The 22441-nt window shown below is 53.9% G+C and overlaps 1 protein-coding gene across 1 annotated transcript in view; it reads right to left on the reverse strand.

The window, feature by feature from the left end:
• Positions 1–21399, reverse strand: part of Myo15a (myosin XVA) — a 51336-nt gene extending 29937 nt beyond the window's left edge. Inside the window, exons 1-26 of the mRNA XM_048365491.1 lie at positions 17809–21399; positions 15903–15985; positions 14958–15021; positions 14140–14249; positions 13794–13868; positions 13547–13639; positions 11738–11845; positions 11532–11595; positions 10524–10637; positions 9836–9997; positions 8796–8909; positions 8199–8257; positions 7984–8107; positions 6964–7059; positions 6402–6533; positions 5768–5893; positions 5443–5520; positions 4477–4625; positions 4314–4359; positions 3796–3920; positions 3212–3329; positions 2788–2963; positions 1971–2055; positions 1304–1357; positions 1127–1208; positions 919–1049 (exon numbers count right to left, since the gene is read on the reverse strand). Coding sequence (XP_048221448.1) covers positions 919–1049; positions 1127–1208; positions 1304–1357; positions 1971–2055; positions 2788–2963; positions 3212–3329; positions 3796–3920; positions 4314–4359; positions 4477–4625; positions 5443–5520; positions 5768–5893; positions 6402–6533; positions 6964–7059; positions 7984–8107; positions 8199–8257; positions 8796–8909; positions 9836–9997; positions 10524–10637; positions 11532–11595; positions 11738–11845; positions 13547–13639; positions 13794–13868; positions 14140–14249; positions 14958–15021; positions 15903–15985; positions 17809–21399 — 6159 coding nt within the window. The remainder of the gene's footprint in view (positions 1–918; positions 1050–1126; positions 1209–1303; positions 1358–1970; positions 2056–2787; positions 2964–3211; positions 3330–3795; positions 3921–4313; positions 4360–4476; positions 4626–5442; positions 5521–5767; positions 5894–6401; positions 6534–6963; positions 7060–7983; positions 8108–8198; positions 8258–8795; positions 8910–9835; positions 9998–10523; positions 10638–11531; positions 11596–11737; positions 11846–13546; positions 13640–13793; positions 13869–14139; positions 14250–14957; positions 15022–15902; positions 15986–17808) is intronic.
• Positions 21400–22441: the final 1042 nt, after the last annotated feature.

The following is a 22441-nucleotide window of genomic DNA, read 5'->3' on the forward strand; positions in this document are numbered from 1 at the left end:
CATAGAGTAGACACATAGGGACACAGAGGAGGCTCATGAGGACACAGCGTTGGACTGACAGGCACACCCAGTCCACTACCCAGGCAGGACAGAGGAGCAGGGTGGATTTGTGTGGTTCTTGCAGTTACCCAATTTCTGAAGTATTTCCAGACTGGCTGATGAGCAGCCCTACCTGTGCCCCGAAATGCTGTGAGACCCTCTTAGATGCCCCATGATCCAGCCACTAAGAGGCACATGCCCACCTGACAGGAGGCTGCTCAGGGAGGAATTTCCAATTCTTTATTTTTGGAAGTACCAAGGTTTGACCTCAGGGCCTTGAAGTTTCTTGGATGGTGCTCTGCCACCTAGCCATGCCTCTAGACCAGTTTTTTGCTCCCTCCTTATTTTGGAGGTGGAGTCTTGCAGACTTTTCTGCTCAGGCTGGTTTCAAACTGAAATCTTTGGGGTCTCAGACTACTACTATTGTTATTGTTATTATTATTGGAAGTCTTAGTTAGGGCTTGAACTCAGGGCATGGGCACTGTCCCTGAGCTTCTTTTTGCTCAAGGCTAGCACTCTACCACTTGGGCCAGCCACAGCACCACTTTCATCTTTTTCTGTTTGTGTGGTCCTGAGGAATTGGACCCAGGGCTTCATGCATGTGAGACAAGCTTTCTACAATTAAGCCATGTCCCCAGCCCATCCTGCTGCATTTTAATTGTGACAATCTGTTAGAAGCTCCTTGAATTTTTGTTAAATCTTGTTAATTAAGCCACTTGCTTTTGTAGATTGTGAACCTGAGCTCAGCCAATTTGAGCAAAGGTGCAGGGTCTGTTAGGTTAGGGATAAAAAGGAAGCAGCCTGCCTGCTCTTTGTGTGTGCCAAGCAGGAGATGCCAGTGTGGCTGGTCAGTGAATCCCTGCTCTATGAAGCCCTTACCTTGAAGTGACACCGGACAAACTTGGTCATGGGGTAGTTGTTGATATCAAGGGGCAGTGTGACACGAGGCTCAGCCTGAAGCCGGGGAGTGCGGACAGGGGCCACTCGTGGCACTGTGGTTAACCTGAGGTCTGTGGAGAGAGACACATTGTGTTGACTGTGTGTCTCTGTCCCCTTGCCTTTCCCCTGCTGTCCTGAGCAGACATACCTGTTATTGCTTGCAAGAGCCCGGCCAGCTCGGCTGGCACCTCCAGGTGTCCCACAGCTACCACCTCCCGCTTGCTCAGCTCCTACGGAAATGACAAGGAGTGAGGGCACAGATGCCACCCACACCCCTGCCAGCCTCCTTCCCTACCCCTTGCTGCCACCCAGCCTCCACACCCACCTCCTGCTCCCGCAGCCGTGCCTCCTCCACCCGGCGCCTCCGCTCTGCCCTCAGCTACAGGATAGCAGGTGGTCAGGGCGGGCAGGGCGGGCACAAGAAGCAGGGGTAGCATCCTGTAGTCAGGAGGCTACTGCCCCACTTGACGGGGGTGCATGGAGGCAGAGATGTGGCCACAGGAGACAGGGAATGGACAGGAGGGAGATGGAGCAAAAATAACAGCAGCAAAGAACAGGAGGAAAAGGGCTAGCAAGTAGGTGAGTGTATGCCATAGAAATCCCTCCTCTGCTATGTCACAAAAGCTGCACTGTGCTGAAATGTTCACACTGCATGGATTTCCCATGCATTGGGAAAGGCTTGTGTCTTAGGTGGTTGGTTCATGTGCCATTGGGAGTGGCATCAAGGTAAGATCCAGATCCAGGTCACATCTAGGATGTTCAGGTTATAGATGTCCCTACCAGGATCCCAGCACCAGGCCCAGATGCTCACATGCAACCTTTCTGTCTACCAGGGGCAGATGGGGAAACTGAGGCTACAGAAGAGGCTGAGCTCACACAGCCCAGAAGTGTCAGAGGAGAGACTGGAGCCAGGGCCTGTTTGAGGCCAGCAGTCCCCTCTTGGGTGCTAAGTGCTTGCCTCACCTTGTGGTCCCCTGGCCCCAGGACTGTACCTTCAGGTGGCGACGGCGGTTCACGTACGTGTGTACCAGGGAGCGGAACTTCACCAGACTCCTCCTCATCTGCTGGTAGCGTTGCCTGGGGGGAATCAAGGATTGGGGCTACAGGTGACAGAGTGATGGAGTGCCAGAAGTGCCTCTGGGACTCCACTCTTGTATCCTTTGGCACAAAGGAAAAGTGGATCTCAGAGAAGGACAGCCACTTGGTCAATGTCACACGGCAAATCAAGCAGTAGGGCCTGGATTAGACTTGTGCGAATTGTGTACTTCCCATCAGATCATAGTGCTGGGGTCCCTGAGAAGATGTAGGGGAGTCCCTCTCAGCTGGATCCCACCCATTAATCCAGAGGGTCTGGGCATGGGGGAAGAGTATCCAAAAGCAAAGATGGAAGCTGGGCTCTGGTGGCTCATGCTTGTAATCTTAGCTACTCAGGAAGCTAAGATCTGAGGATTGAGGTTCAAAGCCATCAAAGTCCATGAGACTCATGTCCAATTAACCAGCAAAAAGCCAGAAATGGAGTGGAGTTGTGGTTCAAGTTGTAGAGTGCCAGCCATGAGCGCAAAAAGGCAAGTAAGAGTATAAGAACCTGAGTTTAAACCCCAGTGCCAGCACCAAAACAAAGGTGGGAGAAGGAAAAGAGAGGAAGGAAGAAAAGGAAAGAAGGAAGGAGGGAAAGAAGGAAGGAAGGAAAGAAGGAAGGAAAAAGAAAAGTAGAGACTGAGACTCTGATCTTCCTTCCTGCAAGGCTCTTTCAGCTCGCACATCTCTGAGTTCATAACTTCCCAAACCCAGGTCCCCAGGTGCCCACACCTGGCCAGGTAGCCGCGGGCCCGGCTTTGCAGCAGGATGATCTTGCGGCGCAGGGAGCGGAACCTGCGCTGGATGAAGAAACCTCGCATGCAGCGCTGCAGGGTGAGGGCCGCCCGGTTCAATACGTGCTCACGCATGCTCTCCAACAGCTGGTGCAGGTGCTCCTTAAGGAACAGCTGAGGGCAGGGGGGAGCAGGTAAGTCAGAGCCAGGAGGCTGGAGAGAGCTTGCTCTCCCTAGACACCAGGCAGCCTGCTGGGGCTGGGCTGGAAGAAGTCTGGAGCTGTGAACACAGGGGTGATGGTGCCCAGGCAGCAGGAGCCACTTGGACAAAGGTCTGGAAGTGGCACTGATGATCCACTGGATTGGTTTGGGAACAGGAATGGAACATTCCTGAACCTGGGGTCTCTAAAGGGCTGACTGACCTTGCTGACACCGACGCGGTACATGTTTGGCATGACTGTACACAGGCGGCTCAACACCGACACACACATGTCCCCAGTAGCGGGCAGATCATGTTTCAGGGCCACCAGACAGCGAAATCTGGGGGAGAGAGGGGTGTTCCTAACTCAGCCTGAGGTCATCAATTCAACACCAGGGGCCAGATGACCACAGGTTCCCATCTCAATCCCTATGTCTAGGCGGCCCAGTCCCAGGTAGTGGCTCCATTTAGAGTGTCTCATTAGAGATGGCAGGCCCTCTTATCCTCAAGACTAGTGGGTATCCGAAAATTGTAATAGGTGACTTCATTAGAACAAGACACTTCCTGCCATCTGCTGGAAACCTGTCAGAATGCCTATTAAAATGGCCCCTCTATGGACTCAACAGGGACATAATAAACTATGGGGAGGGAGAGGCAAAACAATAAATATATTTGCCATGTAACAGAATGTCTTTTGTAGTATACAACCTGAGCAACTGTGCATGGCAGGTCCTAGACTGTGTATTCCTAGGGCTATGGGGGTTTAGGTAGGGTATATGGAGCGAGGAGCTATCCCAACAAACGTACCTGTCAACAAACACCTGGAAAGGTAGCCGTACTGGAAAGCCTTCCTTGCGGATCCGCACAGTCTCTAGTACTCCTGAATAGCGTAACTGTGTCATCACCACATCTGGTTCAAAGAGGCCTGGCTCCTGGAGGGAAGTCCAGAGAAGACCAGTGGCCCACCCAGGCATGTTTTTTGTTTGTTTGTTTGTTTGCCAGTCCTGGGGCTTGAACTCAGGGACTGGACGCTGTCCCTGAGCTTCTTTTGCTCAAGACTAGTGCTCTATCACTTGAGCCACAGCTCCACTCTGGCTTCTTCAGAGTAGTTTTATGGAAGAGTCTCGTGATCTTTCCTGTCGGGACTGGCTTTGAATGATGATCTTCAGATCTCAGCCTCCTGAGTAGCTAGGATTATAGGCATGAGCCACTGGCCCCTGGCCTACCCAGTCACTTTCAGTGGAGGTCCAGAAGGGCCAAGCCACTTGCCCATGGTTATACAGCACAGTGAAAAACTTGGCTGTTCTAGAGGGATCAGCTCTTACCTTCTTGTGGTTGGGCTTCAGACAACGCACAAACAAGGGGTTACACCTGGGCAAGGGTGGGGAAAAGAGGTGTGAAACTTAAAAAAGGAAGGTGTTCACTCACTGAGTGTCATGGGGTAGAATAAAGGTGAGGCTAGGTGATCTGCTCCCTGGATCTACCTACCTCTCCATCTTTTCCACCAGATCCAGGAGTGACTGCTGGAACTTGGCAGCCACTGTGTGCGCCTTGTAGAGTCGGGTAACAGAGCTGCTCTTGCCCAGGCGCTGAGGGGCAGCCTGTGTAGCATGGCTGGAGAAGAGGTGTGCCACCACCTGGGCACAGGGGCAGAGGAACAAGGCAAGGAATTGGAGACAGGTGACAGCAGGGAAAACAAATGTATAGTCCAGAGAAATGAATGAGGGAAGAGACAAAACAGAGCCAAGTCCTTGAACTGAACAAGTCTGAGAAACAATTAGACTCTGTCCTCTGTGCCATCATAGATGGTAGGATTCTCAACATAGGCTCTCAATGCTTCCCAGGGGCCCCTCTATAATTACACTGTGTTTTTCCATTCCTTCTGAGCAACATGCAGTCATTGCTGTGGCTTGTTGACCAGCTGTGGGGCTGGGACATGGGACCTTCCAAAGCCTTCAAGACCCCCTTGCGTTCTGCAGGCCTCATGGCCACGCTGGGGAGGGCTCTGCACAAACAACTTGGCCCTTGCACACCGGGCACGGAGAGAACAATGCTGCTCTGAAGAGGCAGGAATAAACTAGCAAGAAAAGGGGCGTGACGTGATGGTGGGCGTGTCGTGGGCAGGGTCATCGGGCCAATTAGGGAGGGGCCTGGATGGAGGCGGGGCCAAGGCAGGCTGGGTACAGGGAGAGTCTGGAACAGGGCCAAGCCCTGGTCCCAGCTGGGGTACACCAGAGGGAGAGAACAGGCTAGGTACCTTCCCGTTTCCCACACTAACAGGAGGAGGACCCAGGTTTGGGGCGCAGCCAAGATAGGGCAGAAAGTAGCCCAAGCTGAGAGCAAGTCCGTGGGAAGTGGGTGGGGCCACACTGTATGCATTAACTTCCGGGGGAGGAGCCACCAGGGGGCGGGACTGGAGCCAGGGGCCACCCAGTGGAGGCCAGGTATGCTCACCCGCGTGCGGCTTCGCACAAACAGGTCCAGCACATCTTGGCGCACCTGGTCGTGGTTCTTGTCCAGGAACTTGTGCACCTGGGAGAGAGGACCAGTGGTGTAGCTGGTTCTCGCTTACCTCCATCTCTACTCTGTGCAGCCTGGAAGCAGGGAATTTGGATAACACAGTAGCGGCTTGTTTCTAACCCCTCTTTGCCCAAGATTACACAGCAAGGAGCTGCAAGACCAGAACTAAAATAGCTATACACGGCTGGGTCCAGGTTTGAATTGTCTTCATCCTGAAGGGCAGCTGTAGCACCTGTGGCTAGGCTGTCTCAAAGCTCACCTGGTAGGTGACCTTGCCTGCGTAGTGCTTGATGGTGAACTCAGGCAGGGGCATCTTGGGCTTGGAGTACAGTGGATTGGCGCCATGGTGGTAGTGGCACTTCTGCAGAAACGTGTGATCTGTGGCCTGTGGGTGGCAGGGCCAGAGGGTGATCAGCGGGCCTGGGCACTTGTTCCCAGCCTGGTGTTTCAGTTCTCCAGCCCTGACTATCCCCAGGTGGGTGCTAGAGAGGAACATCCCACAGCTTTCCATGGTAGCCCATATCCCTGTATTGGAGCAGATGTTCATCCAGGCCACTAGGGCCTCAGCTGAATCTGCTGCCAGCTGCCTTCTTCCAATGCAGCCACATGTGCCCTCCCACTGCCATCTTGTCTTGTGTTGCATGATCTGCACTTGAGGCACAATCCCAGGTCACACCTTCCAGGAAGCTACCTGGGACTACTCAGGCTGATGCAGCCTCCTCCCAACTCTGATAGCCCTCATCCAGCCTCATTTGTCTAAGGTTGTGAATGGTAGAATGAGTGTCCTATGACCCTGCCTCCCCACTCTACTTCCCACCCTAGATCAGAGCACAGAAGGACAAAGGACTGGGGCTTGGAGACCTTAGCAGGCTACTTTCATGCATGTCGCTCACCTGTGGAAAGCAGCACTGGTCATCAAGGATGCGCAGGATGCCATAGGGCTTCAGTGAGATGAGGTTGATGCAGGGCTGATTGTCAGCAAAGGAGATCTCCCGCCAATCGATCTGCTCCCGGATGTACTCCTCCTGCAGGCCACGCAGCTCAATCTCCTTGCCTGCCCAGATCCGCCCCCCCCACCCCCAGGCCCAATCATCAAAGGGAAGCTGGCTGAACACCTCTGCTTGCATGCGTACTAGAACAGGGGGTTTACCCCCTAACAACATTTACTCCTAGGGCCCTGATGCTCTCTCCACCTGGGAGGGCCCATCGAAAGACAAGAAGAGCTGCTCTCCCCATGCCCCCAAGGGTGTTCTTCTCCATGCACAGCATCCCAATACCTTCACCTCTGCCACATAGGCCTGAGCACTTGCTGGTTCCCTGCTTAGAATGTGTTTCCTCTATGAGTCTCCTGACAACCTTGGAACTGCCCTTGAGGAACCTGCATGTCTTTGTCTATCTTCAGGGAGTCCCCTTGGCCAGTGACGTCAGGGACAGAAGGGTAGATGGGTTGCACACCTGCTCCTCCTGGAAGATGATCTTGTTAAAAAGGTACTGAAGGTTCTCATTGGCGTAGTTAATACATAGTTGTTCAAAGCTGTTGAAGCTCAGGTCCTGTGGGGGATGGGGTGGGAAACTGAGTTTAGTCTTTCCTTGGCCTGTTTGGTCTTTGCTTGGCCTTGGTGGCTCACACCTGTAATCCTAGCTATGTAGGAAGGTAAAACCTGGAGGGACAGCCTGGGACAGAAAAGTCCACCAGACTCCATGTCTAGTTAACCAGCAAAAAGCCAGATGAAGGTGTGGCCCAAGTGGTAGAGCACTAGCCATGATCCAGAAAGCTAAGCCAAGGCAAGGTCCCAAGTTCAAACCCCAGTACCAGACAAAAAAAAATTGTAACCAGATGTTGGTGCCTCATGCCTGTAAGCCTAGCTATTTAGAAGGCTGAGATCTGAGGATCAAGGTTCAAAGCCCGTGGCTCAAGTGGAAGAGCGTAATGTTCAGGGACAGCACCCAGGCTCTGAGTTCAAGCTACAGAACTGGCACACACACACACACACACACACACACACACACACACACACACACAAAAGACACTGGCTCCTAGAGCTATGGTCTTCTGTGCCTCCTGGCCTTTGCATATATGATTCATTATACCAGCAATAACGTCTTTACTGTCCTTGGGAATGTTCCCTCCCTGCAGAAAGCCTCTAACTCCAGCAAAGTTGAGGAAAGGAGTCTCTCATAGTTCCCAGTCCTGGCTACCTTTTTCATGCCTTTCTTCACACAAGTCTATTACAGTCTGTTCTCCACCAGCCCTCCTGGGGAGCTGCCAAGGGCCAGGCCATGGTCTTGTCTTTTCCAGGATCCCTGGTGCTACCCACCCCTCTTGGGAGCCTTTAGGGGAAGGAGGGTTCCTAGAGAATGGGTGAAGGAAACCAGGGGGATGGGACAGAGAATGAATGGTAAGGGATTGGGTCCCTAGTGGGATTGCACACATAACAATGTGCCCCTACCCCTCACACATCCACACAGCCCCACCTCAAAGCCATAGATGTCCAGGATGGCAATGGACAGTGTGTCCTGTTCTGGGGACACCAGCGCGTTGACCCTGGTAATGAGCCAGCTGAACAGCAATGCGTACAAGACCTTGGCGATGGCATCCCTAGGGCAGAGTCGGTGCTGGGCTGGGTGGGGCATGGGGCAGAGGTGCTGGGGGTCTGGGGCTAGGCAGAGATGGAGGGGTGTAGCCTCACCTGGCATCCACAGCACTCTCTACAGTGAGGGGCGTGAAGATCTTCTCTCGCATGGTCTCCTGGGAGGGACATGGCTTTTGAGTGACAACAAGCTGGCCACCACCTCCAGGAAACCGTTTGAGGAGTGGGGGCGAGAGGAATGGGAAAGAGGCTGGAGAGATGGTGAGACTGGTTTCAGGTATGCAGCTGGCCCTAGTTGGGACAGAAACTCCCCATCCTCCTGCTGGGGTGGGGTTGCTGATCTAATGGAGGAGAGAAGCATCAACAGACATACTCCACAATGGAATTACACAGGGCAGGGAAAGGCTTAACACTTGAAGACCCAGAAGAAGCACTTATCCACCTGGGGGTCAGGGAAGGCTTCCTGGTGGAGGGAGTATCTGTGCAGGTATAAAAAGAGGAAGAGAATGCCAGGCCGAGGAACAGCCTATTCAGATATTCGTGAGTATAATGCCTCTGGGGTCTGAGGTTAGCCCTCTGGACAATGAACACTGTCAGAGAGGGGAGAAGAGAGACACCCATGACAGATATCCCACAGGGAAGCACAACTGTGGCATGGTGGGAAGCTTGTTCAGGCCCCAGTGGCAGCTGACTCACAGTCACTTTGAAGGTGATGGCTTTCTGCAGGCCCTCAGGAGAGATCTGCAATAGCTCCGCCACAGCCTGGATCTCCCGAGCGCTCACCACGGAGGCTATCTCCTGGGCATCAGTCTATGCAAAACACCAAGGGTGGTGAGCTGTGGACTAGACAAACCGAGCTTAACATTCAGGTGGAAAACAGAAACAAGGTAGAATTCCTGGGGAAAGTCTGGAAAAGAAAAGAGTGAAGAGAAGTAGAACTGTGGCCTGTGGCTCAAATGGTAGAACACTAGTCTTAAGCAAAAAAAAAAAAAAAAAGGGGGGGGGGCCTGGGAATGTGGCTTCACCGGTAGAGTGCTTGCCTCGCATACATGAAGCCCTGGGCTCAATTCCTCAGCACCACATACTCAGAAAAAGCCAGAAGTGGTGCTGTGGTTAAGGTAGAGTGCTAACCTTGATCAAAAGGGAAGCCAGGGACAGTACTCAGACCCTGAGTTCAAGCCCCAGGACTGGCAAAAAAAAAAAAAAAAAAAAAAGCTAAGTGAAAGTGGGAGGTCTTGAGCTCAAGCCATGGTATTTGCACAAAAGAAAAGAAAAAGAGTGAAGAAAACAAGAGAAAAAGAAAAGGAAAAGATTTGCTGAGCCTGTAATCCTAGCTACTCTGGAGGCTGAGATCTGAGGATTGAGGTTTGAAGCCAGCCCATGCAGAAATGCCTGTGAGGCTTTTTATCTCCAATTAACCAAGAAAAAAAAAAAAAAGGCTGGGAATGGAGGTGTGGCTTAAAGTAGTAGAGCATTGTCTTGAGTAAAATAAGCCAGGCAAGAACACAAGGCCTTGAGTACAGCATACCCAGGGGTAGGGATGTGGGGGGGGGGGAGTAAAGGAGAGGTAGTAGAACTGTAACTGGACAAGCTGAAAGAGTGGCTTACAGATAGATCCCTTTCCAGCATATGCAAAGCCTTGGGTCTGACCCTAATACCAAAATAAAAGAAATTAAAAAAAAAATCATGGTCATAGAGACAACTGTGTCCTGGGTGCTGGCTCTATGAAGGCTTACCTCATACTTCTCGAAGTAAACATTGCCCAGGTGCAGGATGGAGGCCAGGATGCGGAAGATGCTATCCTGGTCCTCACCGCTGAAGCCCAGCACCTCCATGGCAGCCAGGAGGCGGCGGAAGTCATCTGTGTCACTCTTGCCTAAGATCTCACAGTTTCCACCCTGAGCAAGGCAGGGGATAGGGTCAGGACTCTGGCTGGGGAATAAGAGGCCCCAGGTCCTGCTCTTCCCTGACTGGCCGTATGGGCCCAGGTGAGTCGGAGGTGGCTCAAGATGGGGTTTCATAGACTCTGTGGGACAAGTAACAGGGGCTTACCACCAGCCTTTGCCAGTAATGGTGAAAATAAAAACAGTAGCCTGAGCTACAGGCTAAGTCCATGACACGCAAGAAATGCCTCACTCTATCTCTGCACAGTGGTGCGGTGTTGTCCCCACTTCTCAGATGAGGAAACTGAGGCACGTGTGGGAGGGGTAACCTCATGTTAGCCAGTTTGGCTAAGGTCTGTGGAAAAATGAAGAGTAGGGTGGGCCCCTTCCCTGTGATTTAGATGTGACATTCCCTGGCCTCCTTGCTTCTGGGAGATGCCTTCCCCAAACATGTCCTCTTCTCTAGCCACTAGGACACTGTAGCTGGGCTCCCCTGGCCTGAAAACCAGGGAGGGGGTCTAAAATTTGCTCAGATCCTTACCTGATTCAGGTAATAGTAGGTTTCAGCCTCCTGTAGGCTAAAGGCCTGTCGGAGCTGGGCAGGTAGCCCAGCCAGCAGTTCATAGAAAATGTGGTAATTCCTCTCATTTTTGGCCTGCAGAGTGGGTGGGAGAGAGCGGGTGCAGAGAAGGGCGTCACCTACCTGGATGGGGTCCCCAGTGATGCAATGCTTTGGTGCATGTACATGTATGTGGATCTGCACACACGTACACATAAGCCTGCCAATGTCACCCAGCACCTCTGGGATGAGTGAGACCCAGCCTGGCAACCACTAGGTGGGAGAGAAGTCTTGGGTGTGATGGATGGCAGAAAGCCATTGGGGCAGATAAAGATAGAGATCTTCTCTCATTTGTACTTGTCCACACATGCCTGCATGCACGTGTATCAGCAGACCACATGGGCACACATGGAATTTCTTGAAGGTTCACTCAGCCGATGTGGCTGAGGGCTTCCTGTGCCTTGGGCCCTGTCCTGGGAATTTGGGATACAGCAAGAAGCAGGGCAACCGATATCCTTGACTTAATAGAGCCCACCTACTAAGCTGGGACCAGCAAATCACTAGGTAAAACTCAAATTCTGGGGAAAAGCTCTTGGAGAGAAGTGAAGCCTTGAAGGGTGAAGGGTGGGAGTTGTGGTCGGGTGGAGAGGGCTGCATTTAAAGGATATTCACTTCTCTGGGCAAGAGACATCATAGGGAAGATTTGAAGATGCAGGGGTTTGGCCACACAGGCCATAGCACACAGAGATGGGTATACCTCAGAGGGGAAGCAGTGAATAAAAATGCCCTGAGGCCCAGAGGCCTGGTGGCAGAGCCCAAGTGGCTATAGGGAAGGGGAGAGGAGGCTATGAGGTCACAGGGACACACATATACATTGATATACCTTGTTCATTGATGTGATATCTGTCCAGTCACCCTCTCCTCTCCACCCTCCATGCCAAGCTCTGAGTTCGGTGCCCACCTCCCCCCTAGGCCCGGGACCCAGCCTACCTGAAACACAATCCTAGACTTCTCTAGGAGGTACTGGGAAGTTATGGCACCAGAGATCACGCCCCTGGGGGAACACAACCAGATTGTGGGGAGCACTTAATGCTGGGGTTGGTGAAGCTGCTGCTTGGCCTCTTGGCCTAGGGCAGCTCTCAAGGGATATAGGGGACTCTGGGAGGCTTTCTGGAGCCTGACATGACTCTACTTACCCTTCCAGAAAAATCTCCACGAACTTCCCGAAGCGGCTGGAGTTGTCATTTCTGACAGTTTTGGCGTTACCAAAGGACTCCAGGAGCGGTGTCGCCTCCAGGATCTGGGTCCCAGGAAGACAGGTGTGCATGGAAGGGCTGGACACTATTCTGGGGTCTTGGGTATGGCAGGTATGGCCTCCCCCAAGAGCCCCACTTTGTGAGGGGTGAGCTGTAGACTCCTTGTGGAGCCCCAGGGTCTCCCCAGTGCTACCCAGGGCCCCCATCCATGCTGTTAGTTAATACTTCTCTCTGGAAGCACCCTAGGATACTTGTGTGGCAGCCCTTGACCACAAGTCCCCAGCCCAGGATACATACTTGAGGACTTGATGTATGTACACACACACACACACACACACACACACACACACACACACACACAGTACCTTTATCTTCAGGAGCACCAGGGAAGCAAGAAAAGAAATAAGGGAAAAGAACAGAAGCAAGTCAATGATAAAGTCCCTTCTTCACCCCACAGGGAGCCACAGACTGTGATGGAATCGAGGGGTCTCTCTGGGCTCCCTGTGGCATAAACTTGTGAGCCAGTGCCAAGGTCTAGGGGCTTAAGCATGGCCCTAAGAGTATGGCAGTCTGACACACTTTATTAATACCAAGTCATTTGTTTTTTGGTCCAGTCCTGGGGCTTGAACTCTTGGCCTGAGCACTATCCCTGGTTTCTTTTTGCTTAAGGCTAGCACTCTGCCACTTGAGCCACAGCGCCCCTTCTGGCCTTTTCTATATATGTGGTGCTGAGGAATCAAACCCAGGGCTTCATGTATGTGAAGCAAACACTCTACCACTAGGCCATATTCCCAGCCCCCAAGTCATTTTTGTATAAATATAAGTTATTACTTTTCTTTTCCTTTCTTCATTTTCTACTTGAAATGAAATTCCCACAAAAGCATGAGCATTTATCTGGATGGTTGCTGCCTCTGCCTTGTCTGTGAGCATAGTAGGTCTTCAACAAACCTTTATTGACCTGGATGAGCTTAGAAGTCTCTTTGTCAGCATGGTTTTGGGCCTGCACAGGCCCTGGCCTGGCATCTGCTGCCTCCCTTTCCCTGTACCATCTCAGCACTAAGATAATGTCCTGCCTCCTTACCACTGGGTCAACACAGACTCTTTTTTTTTTTTTTTTTTTTTTTTTTTTTTTTTTATATTTTTTTTTATTTTTTTTTTTATTATCAATTGAACATAAATTTTTTTTTTTTACAAGGTGCTGTGCAAAGAGGGTGCAGTTACATAGTAGGGCATTGTGTACATTTCTTGTGATATCTTACAACCTGTTTTCCCATCCCTTGTCTAGGTCAGGTAGACCCATATGCAGTATACAATGTATCAAGCACATATACAGTGTTCACAGACTTGGTCTCTACTGTCTCTCCATCTCCCTTTGTTAACAGTCATATATCAGGGAGATCATGCCCCTTTGTTTTCTGTGTTCTAGGCTTGTCTCACTCAACATTATTCAACACAGACTCTTGAGTGTGAGAATATGGTGGCTCTAGATGGTAAGGCCAAGCCAGAGAGATAGGCTGGCTCCCTTGCTTGTACCACCTCTACTGTGACCCGGCCCTGGAAGCCTGGAACCCAGAGCTGCCTTTGAAACACAGGAGGGCAGAAGGGATGGGGAAGGAACAGCCCTGGGTCAGACCCACCAGCCCTCCTGGAACTCAGCCTCTCCATCTTCTGAGTGGGGCCAAGAAGGCTGGCCTGTTGGGAAGCATATGATCTGTTTCTCAGTTGGGACTCCTGGATATACAGATAGATACCTGCTGCATCACATCTCGTTTCTGGTTCATCGCGGCCAGGTAGCGCAGAATCAGCTTCGTGGCCTCAGTTTTGCCAGAGCCACTCTCTCCACTGGTCAGGCAAAGGGGCAGAGCAAAGTTAAATTGTTACTGCTTCTCTGGATCTGTCCCAGTGATCTGCTTGATCTCACAGCAGGTTTGGTGGATGCAGACATGAGGCCCAAGGTCCTTCCATCAGTCCCCTACCTGTACACAGTCTGTCTCACCTGATGATTATGCACTGGTTCTGTTTGGCATCTAGCATTTTGGCGAAGGCGAGATTAGCAATTGCAAAGAGGTGCCTGGGGAAGATAGGCCACTAGGTGTCACTGGCGAGTCCTGTCTCCTCGTTGGGGGGGGTGGGGCAGGAGGGGAGTGGGGTTTCTGTCTAGCCAAGGGAGCGATCCTGTCCATCCCCCACACCCATCCCAAGTGGCCTCCGGAAAGGCCATGGCTAAGCCTAGAGAGAGGGAGAGACTGTGAACTGAGCAGGGGTGTTCACTATTCCTGTCAGTCCAACCCATGATCCTGGAGACCCCAGGGCAGCCCTTTCCCCAGCCTGCAGACACTCACGGGGGATTCTCTCCCAGAGCCCGCCCGCTGTACTGCTGCACCTGCTCCGGCCCATAGATCCCAAACATTTGGTATGGGTTCACCGACACCAGGATGCTGCCGATGTATGTCTGCAGGCAGACAGTTGCCTCAGTGCCATGGTTTAAAGTTGCCCTCCCTTTCCTGCTCTGGGAGCCCCTTTCCAGGAGGACATAGTACCAGCTACAGTGGGAAGGGGTCCTGTGTTCTAATAGTGGGGTCTCTGGTTCTGCGCAGGCTGAGGCTGGGGGAGCATGGCGTGAGCCAGGTCTCATAGCTATGATCCTGCAATGCTGGCTTGTGTCTGCCTCTGCCTGCTTTGCTCATGCGTGGTCAGGCCCAGGCTCCAGAGGCCTATGCCTCCAGGTCAAATCTCTTATTGCCTGGAGTGAGGAGGGGGCCAGGGGGGCCAGGGGAACTGCTGTGTGTCTCTGCTTTCTTCTCTGTGGGCCCAGCTCTCTGGCCTTCTGTTCTGTCATTTTAGGAACAGGGGGCTCCCTCCTACCCCTGCCACCCCCTCCTAGGACTCTGCAAACTTTACCCATCAGATACCAAGCATGGGGAGTGAGGTGGGGGTTACATGTTTCTAGATTCTCTGTCTCTATATCTCTGCCTCTGCGTTCACTGTTTATGACTGAGAGCTCCAGGTTCTAGCACTGTATGTTGAAAGAGTGAAATCCCAGTGTTCACACCATAGGTCACAGACCTGGGCCCACCAGGAGAAAATTGTACTTCCTCTAACCCCAGGAAGCAGCTGCTTTCCTAAGGAGGGCCTGCAGCCCATCAGTCCCAGGACTTACATAGATGAGGTTACGTTCAAATCTGGTCTTGAGATTGGACAGCACAGTGGTCTCTTGGAGGTCCCTGGAATGCCATGGAGGGGCTATCAGTGGCCTGGGCCTGACTGGCCCCTCCTTACTGCAAACCTGAGCTCAAGGCCTGTCTGTCACTCACCATCTGTGAGATTTTTTTGTTTGTTATGGCACTGGGGCGTAAACTCAACACCTGGGTGTTATCCCTTAGCTTTTTTGCTCAAGGCTGATGCTGTACCACTTAAGTCACAGCTCTAATGCTGGCTTTTTGATGGTTAGTTGGAGAGAAGAATATCATGGATTTTTTTCTGCCCAGGCTGACTTTGAACCATGATCCTCAGATCTCAGCCTCCAGCATAGCTAGGATTATATGCGTGAACTACTGGCACCTAGCCATCTGTGAGATCTTAGGCAAGTTATGTTGCTGTGCCTCAGTTTGTTTGTCCTGTGGTCATGGTAACTATTGTGTCTACTTCAGTGGGGGTTAGGCAACACCAAAGTGGGAAGCCTAAGACTTAATTGCTGTGATTGGATAATGATGGTAACCAACATGACCCTTACATTTTGAGTATTTCAAACATGCCAGTCCTTTCAAGCAGCTGTCTCCCCATCTTGTGATGAGAAACAGAAGCACAGAAATGTAAGGGCTGGGGGCATGGTTCAAGTGGTAGAGCACCAACCTAGCAAGCTCAAGACTCTGAGTTTAAGCCCTGTGGTCTGGCTGATAAGCAGTGAGACTTGAGGCTGAACTGAAGCCTGTCTGATTCACAGAGATTTCAACTGCACATATTTGGCCTTTGTGAAACTTCTTGATACCCATTTTGTAAATGGGGAAACAGAGGCTCTGAAATGTTCTGGGAGGTAGATAGCAGACAGTGTGGCTAGGCATATGGGGACCCTAAAGTCACCCCTTCCCTATCTCCACCCACTCACTCCAGCTGTGTCATGTCCTCTACGCCGTCCTCTCTGCGCTGCTCGCGGGACCGCATGGAAGGCAGGTTTCGGATGGAGTGCATCTGAGAGAGAGAGAGAGAGAGAGAGAGAGAGAGAGAGAGAGAGAGAGAGAGAGAGAGAGATTAGGTTGGCAAGTTGGAGAGCATCCCACAGTGGCCTTGGCTTGGACATACCTGGCTCCTGCTCCCACTGTCAGAGAGAGAACGAACCCCAAGGCCAGCCCCAAGTAGGTCCTTCAGGCCTCTTTGCCATAGAACATAGTGGCTAATAGAGCTCGTGTGCAACCCTTACCCGTGGGGACATAGTCTGTCCTAAATGCCAAAGTGTCCCTGAGGTGAGTCTTCCTGTGAGCTCCAATGTTCTTTCCAGGGGGTGAGCACATGCACGCACACACATACTAATGTACACATATGTGCATCTGATCCCTCTCAATCTCAGCTCTCTGCGTCCACATCCTCCTCCCCAGAACACTCCATGTGTTGGCTTGCGTGACAACTTGATGGATGTCTGTGTCCTATTCAGGGCCTTCCAAGATGGCGGTGACCCCAGGACTGCACCATTCGGATTAAGTATGTGGACACCACATGTGGACCCACGTGTAATGGTGTTGTATTGTTAGCTCACAGAGCTCGTGCACATGTGTGTTCTCATAGGACGGTGGCTACAAGTGCAGCCTATGGTGCTTGGCTGGGGCATAGACACATGTAGGCACACACTCAGTTGTTCAATTAATGTGAGCTGGGGTCCTTCCACCTGGGGAGTCTGGAGAAGAGGATTGCTAATGCCGCCTTCGGACTGCAGGCTACCCACTGTGCCTGTTTTTGTGCACATGGGTGTGTGCATGTGCAGAAGAGAAGTGAAAACATTACACCTGCAGGTGCTCAAACATGGCACATCTTGTCCACCTTTGGCTGTGGTCGATGCTCATGCATGTCCAGTCACATAGGCCTTTGAGGCTCTACATAACTCTGTGCACATGTGCACCACCACCTTTCTCATCCCAGCTACACCCTCCCTGAGCAGGCAAGAGGACACCAGGAGGACCTGAGTGCTGCATGCTTATCCCTGGGCTGCTAAGTAGGGCACAGCAAGTATCATCAACCTTTCTGCCCTGGCCTTTGGCCCACCCATCTGCCCACGTGCTCATCAGAGGCCGCAGACCCTAAATAATTCAGCCACTCACGTATTCCAGGGTGAGGAGGGCCCAGGCATCCTTGCCCCTCACCCCTGGGCGCCCTGCGCCCCTCTCCCGCAACGCTGCTGCCCACACGGCACGGGGCACCCGTCGCCGGGGCCAGGGCCCCCCTAGCAGCCAGGCTGACCCAGTTGCCATTGCTGGGCCGGCCAGCTGCCGGCTGCACCGGGTGCCGGCTGCACGGGGCGCCGTCTGCAGAGGCTGAGAAGCACTCACCGCCTACTTGCCCCGCCTATTCCGGATGTCCCGGGGGAGGCTCCGGTGACCACCTGCCTCCTCTGAGGGCCACCCGGCATCAGGCTCGCATTCCTCCATGTGTGTGGCAGCCAGGCACAGACTGGGCATCTTTCAGATGGGCTTCCTGCCTGGATCTCACAGGTGGCTCAGGTGAACTCTTAGCTCAGCTACCATCCACTGTGGGCCCTCTGGGCCTCAGTCTCTCTACTTAGCAATGAAAGGACTGGAAAGTTGTGTCCCACGCTGCCACCCTCACCCAGTCCAGAATCCTTCAGCCCCAAGGATTGTCTGTGAATCCTCTCATTTAGCTCTCCGTCAGGAGGCTCAGGTGTTCCAACCTATTACCACCTTGCAGATGGGGACACTGAGGCAAGTAGCAGCTCCTCAGACCACCTCCAGCCCTGTTTCCTAGGCCAGAACTGCCACACCCTCCCATTGACCTGCACCCCATACCTTGTTCTGCCAGCTTTGGGAGGCAGCTTGTTTCCAAGGGCCCCTGAGGGATAGGCAGGTGGCTCCGGGACCCTCACGGTGGGACTGGGAGCGGGTGTGCACTCGTAGCCAGTGCTGATGGGCATGTGCTGGCAGCCAGCGATGGGGCCAGCACAGACTCCAGGCTCGGGGCTCCGGGTTGTGTTCAGGATCCTGGCCTGGCTGTTCAGGGGGCTGCAGGGCTGCAGACCCAACTCTCTGGAAAGAGCTCAGACCCCGTACCTGGGGCATAACTACAGCAAACCGTGCAGCGCCAGCCTGGGGTCGCTCACCTGCCTTGGGCAGGGGCACTGGGGTCCCGGTGGGTGCCAAGGGGGCTGGGGCTCTGGACAGTGTTTTCCAGCGACGCCATGGTAGCCATGTGACTCTAGTCTGGTCACATGTGGCCAGTGGGTATGAAAGGCTGCGCCTTAATGACTTCTGCTCTTGGGGAGCATCCTTGGGAGGTGTTAGGGTCTGGGGCTCTGGCTCTGCTGATGTCTGAGGATCTCCAGGGGTGGCCTCTTCTTCAGGATTCTCAGAGATTGGGCCAGCTGACTTGCTGAGATGTCCAGGCCCTGGATCATGGTGTCTGCTCAGGAAGACAGTAGTCGAGTCAGAGGCTGGATCCTCAGGCTGGGAAGTGGGAGGTAGCACAGGGCCCAGGTGCTGGAAGAATGGGTTTTCTGGCACAGGAGATGGCCTAGAAAAGCCTCGAAGGCTACCCGCACCTCCTGGCCAGGGAGAGGATGGACGCTGGGTAGAAAGCATGTCCACATCCCAACTGGGGGCCAATGGGGGCACTGTCCAGGGTGTCTCTGAATCCTCCTGTTCACGCTGGCTCTCCTGGTGCTCTCGGCGCCCTGTGGCCGCCCTCCAGGACCCGGCACTGGGTGGTGGGTGGAAGGACCCACGTATTCGTGGCTTCACAGCTCGGGTTGGTGGCTCACTGAGGCGCCGCCACGTGTGCGGGAGGGGCGAGGACAGGTTGAGGGACCGGTGCCGGGGGCTGTGGGGCAGCATTGGGGGTGGTGAGGGTGGCCGAGGAGAACCTAGCACTGGGGAACGGGGTGGGCCCAAGCGTCCAGAGGACCGGCGTGGCACCAGAGGCTCCCGCAGTGACCGAGGCTGTCGAGGCCGGGGTGGGAAGGGTGGTTGGAAGGGGCCCCTTCGGAGGGACAGCTGAGGGGACCGGGGTCCCAAGGGTGAACGGTAGCCTGGGCCTGGTAGGCTTCTCAGTGAAGGCTGGGGTGAGGGCAGGGGGGTCCAGGCCCGCCTCCTAGATGCCAGTGGGGAGGCCCCAGGGAAGCCAAAGGATGCCCTTCGACGTCGGGAACCCCTGAATGAGGGCCGGGGTGCAGGGTAGGCAAGCAGCTCAGGGGGCACCTCTGGGCTCATGGGAGGAGGCTCCACAAAGGCCCACCAATTTGCCTGGGGTGCCAGGGGCACATGAGATGGTGCAGCCCAGGGTGGGGGGTGCCGTCGAAGAGAACCATAGGGAGAGACTGGCCTGGGCAGACCGGAGAGGTTGGGAGAGAATGGTGGGGCAGGTGGTGGTGAGCCAGGGCTAGGGGCTCGCCTGGGCACTGGAGGGGAGACAAGTGCACTCCAGTGGGCGAGGGTCTGACGTGTTGTCCTGGGTGAGGGTGGGTGGTGAGAGTTGTTGTTGTTGCAAGCTCGTGGCTGGGTCCGTCTCAGCACGATGGGTGTGTTGGGCCGGTCGGGGTCCATGCCAGCCAGCTTGTAGCCGAAGCGTTTGTAGGCTGCCTCCCGGACTACAGGACCTCCTGCTCGTGCCTTCTGGCTGCCTCTAAGTCGCGGTACAGGCTTCTTTTCTGACAGGGTCTTTTTAAGAAACCGTGCCAACGAGGTAACTGGGCGGGGAGTGGGGTGGCCAAGCTCAGGGCTGAAGCGCGCAATGTTGCGGTGGGCACCGAAGGCTGACAGGGCTCGTTGGAGGTTTCGCTGGCGTGGTGAGAGGAAGCCCCAGTAAGGATAGGTGTAGGGCATCCTAGGTACTGGGTGCATCTCATCTTCTTCCTCCTCTTCCTCTGCATCTCCTAAGGGCAGTGGAATGTCCAGAGAGGGAGGTAAGGGCACCTCCAATTTCTCCTTCCCAAATAGCTTCACCTGAGGCCGTGGGAAGAGGCGGAACTTGCGAATGAGGGACAGCTTGGACCTGGCAGGCTTGTCCATACCTTGCTGCTCGAAGAAGGCAGCGCTGGGCAAACGGAAGGAGGTGCTTTTCTGCTCCCCACTGGCCTCTTCCGGCTCCTCCAGCTCTGTGATGTCATCCATGGGGTGGGCGTACGGGTTGTGGGGTGATAGGATGGGTGGTGGCACCCAGGGATACATAAACGACGATTCTTCCGGATAAAGATATGGTGCTTCAGGAGGATAGATGGCTTCATCCGCACCACCATAGATGTCTTCAGCATAGGGGGCGGTGTAGGGGACCCCGTAGGGATCAAAGTAGGGTGCGTTGTAGGGAGTGTCATATGGCAAGTCATAGGGCGGGTACTGCAGGTCATAAGGTACGTAGGGATCCAGGTAGTAGTTGTATGGGTAGGCCTCACCCTCAAATGTGTCATGGTATCTGTAAGGAGATGAATATCCTGATGGGGGTGCGTAAGGGGGCTCATAATCATCGTAGCCATAACCATAGCCAGGGTAGAAGGAGCTACCACCATAGTACTCAGGGTGGTAGTAGTCGTAGGGGTCTTCAGGAGGATACCCATAGTAGTGGTCACTGTAGGGTGGCCAGGCCGGGCTGTAGGGGCCGTAGCCAGGCAGGTAGGGCTCCTGTTCCTGGTAGTGGTACAGTGATTGCTGGTCATAATAGTCATCTCCCTCACGATGGTAATCGTAGTATTCTCCCAGGTCCTGGAAGCCCTCGAGCCCATACAGTGACTTGCGGGAGCCTGAGTGCTGGAATGGGGCCTCATCCTCGAAGGGCAGGAAGCCCACGGGCTCCCCAGATGAATAGATGCTATGGCTGCGAGGAAACCTGCGGAGCCGGCCTCCATGGCGCAGGATCTCGGCGCCTGATGGGAAGGGGAGCTTTCGAGAACCCACGTGGGAGCCCGAACGCTGGAGCCAGGCATCCACTGTGGCCCGCTCGCTACCCGACTCTTCAGCCTTCTTGAGGAGAAACTTCTTGGTGAGCCAATTGATGGCCGTGGATGCCTTGCTGAGGGACTGGGCCCGGGGCCGGAGACGGCCGTAGCCACGCCGGCCTGGGAATCGGATGACCATGAAGGAGGGCTTCTTGCCCTTCATCGCCCGCTTCTTCTTGCCCATGCGCATCTGTGTCATGAGCTTGGATGTGGACTTGAGCACAGTGCGGGCCTTCTTCTTGCGTTTGGTCTTTTGGGGACCAGTGTGGAGGCCCCAGAAGAAGGCTGATGCACTCCGAAACTGGCCTTTCTTGGAGATCTTAGGTGTGCGGTCTCGGAAGCCCATGAAGAGCCGAGATGTGCCCTTCAGGCTCCGTTTGGGCTTCTCCGGCTCAGGGGCCTTCTTCCCCTTCTTCCCTTTCTTGGCTTTCTTCTCTTCATCTTCGTCCTTTGCCATGGTGGCCTCCTGCTTCTACTGGGCCTGGGGCCGGTGTCACAGGTTGAGGGACTTTGGGGACCTGCTAGGTCTCTCTGCAGCTGAACCTGTGGCCTTCTCAGACTCTGAGCAGCTGAGACTGGCTGAAGTGGCTTGAGAAGGGACGGGGCCAGCATCCAGGAGGACGGATCCATAATTCATGTCCTCTAGAGCCGCCTTGGGTTTCACCCTCACTGGGTGGTTGTGGAAAATGTGTGGGTGTTGCTTACAGGACAGTGGGAGAAGCCAGTGAGGCCCATGTCAGGGAGCATCCTGATTTTAATCACAGTGTCAATAACTGTGCTGATGTGGCTCAAACGCTCCTGTGCCTCACTCAGCTGGCTCAACCCTGCAATGGAAGTGCTTAGGACTCCACAGTGTCAAAGGAAGGCACTGAGCCCCCAAAAGGGGATGTCACCTGTGCTAGACTTCCAGACACCTGCACTGAGCCTGAAGTGGAGCATAGATCTCCCGAGCCCAAGGGAGAGTGCTCAATACCCACCTGGAGGGTGGGCAGGGGAGGTATCCGGGGCTGTGGCCAGTGAAACAGGAGCTGACTGCCTATCTGGAGCTAAATAATGCATTGGAGAGAGCCTGGCTGCTGACTCACAGAGCAGAGCAAGGTGGGGGTATCTCAGCAGATCATGGGGAAGGATAGGAAGCATAGGAGCAGACATAGAAGTTGGGTCAGCTTGGCACTTTCTCAGCTCTGCAACTGGCTGTGTGGTCTAAGGAAGGCCTTTCGTTGTCTCTGGGCTGTGTTTTTCTGATCTGTAGAATGGAAGTGACAAACTGTGCCCTGCCTCCTTTCACCTAGAGGAAACAAGACCTGAGCGAGCTGTGGAACCTTGTGATGGCTCCTTGTTGAGGTCCCAGCCTAGCCTGTCCTCTCCATTCCTGCTCTTTCTGGGTAGGCTGTAGTCCCTGTGCTGTCTGTCTTCTACTTGACCCAAGGCCAAGTACCCACTGTCTAGCACTGACCAGTCAGACTACTTGTGGGAATCTACCCTACAAAAGTCTGGGC

The sequence above is a fragment of the Perognathus longimembris genome, chromosome 17 (genome assembly GCF_023159225.1).
Source record: "Perognathus longimembris pacificus isolate PPM17 chromosome 17, ASM2315922v1, whole genome shotgun sequence".
NCBI classification, from domain to species: domain Eukaryota; kingdom Metazoa; phylum Chordata; class Mammalia; order Rodentia; family Heteromyidae; genus Perognathus; species Perognathus longimembris.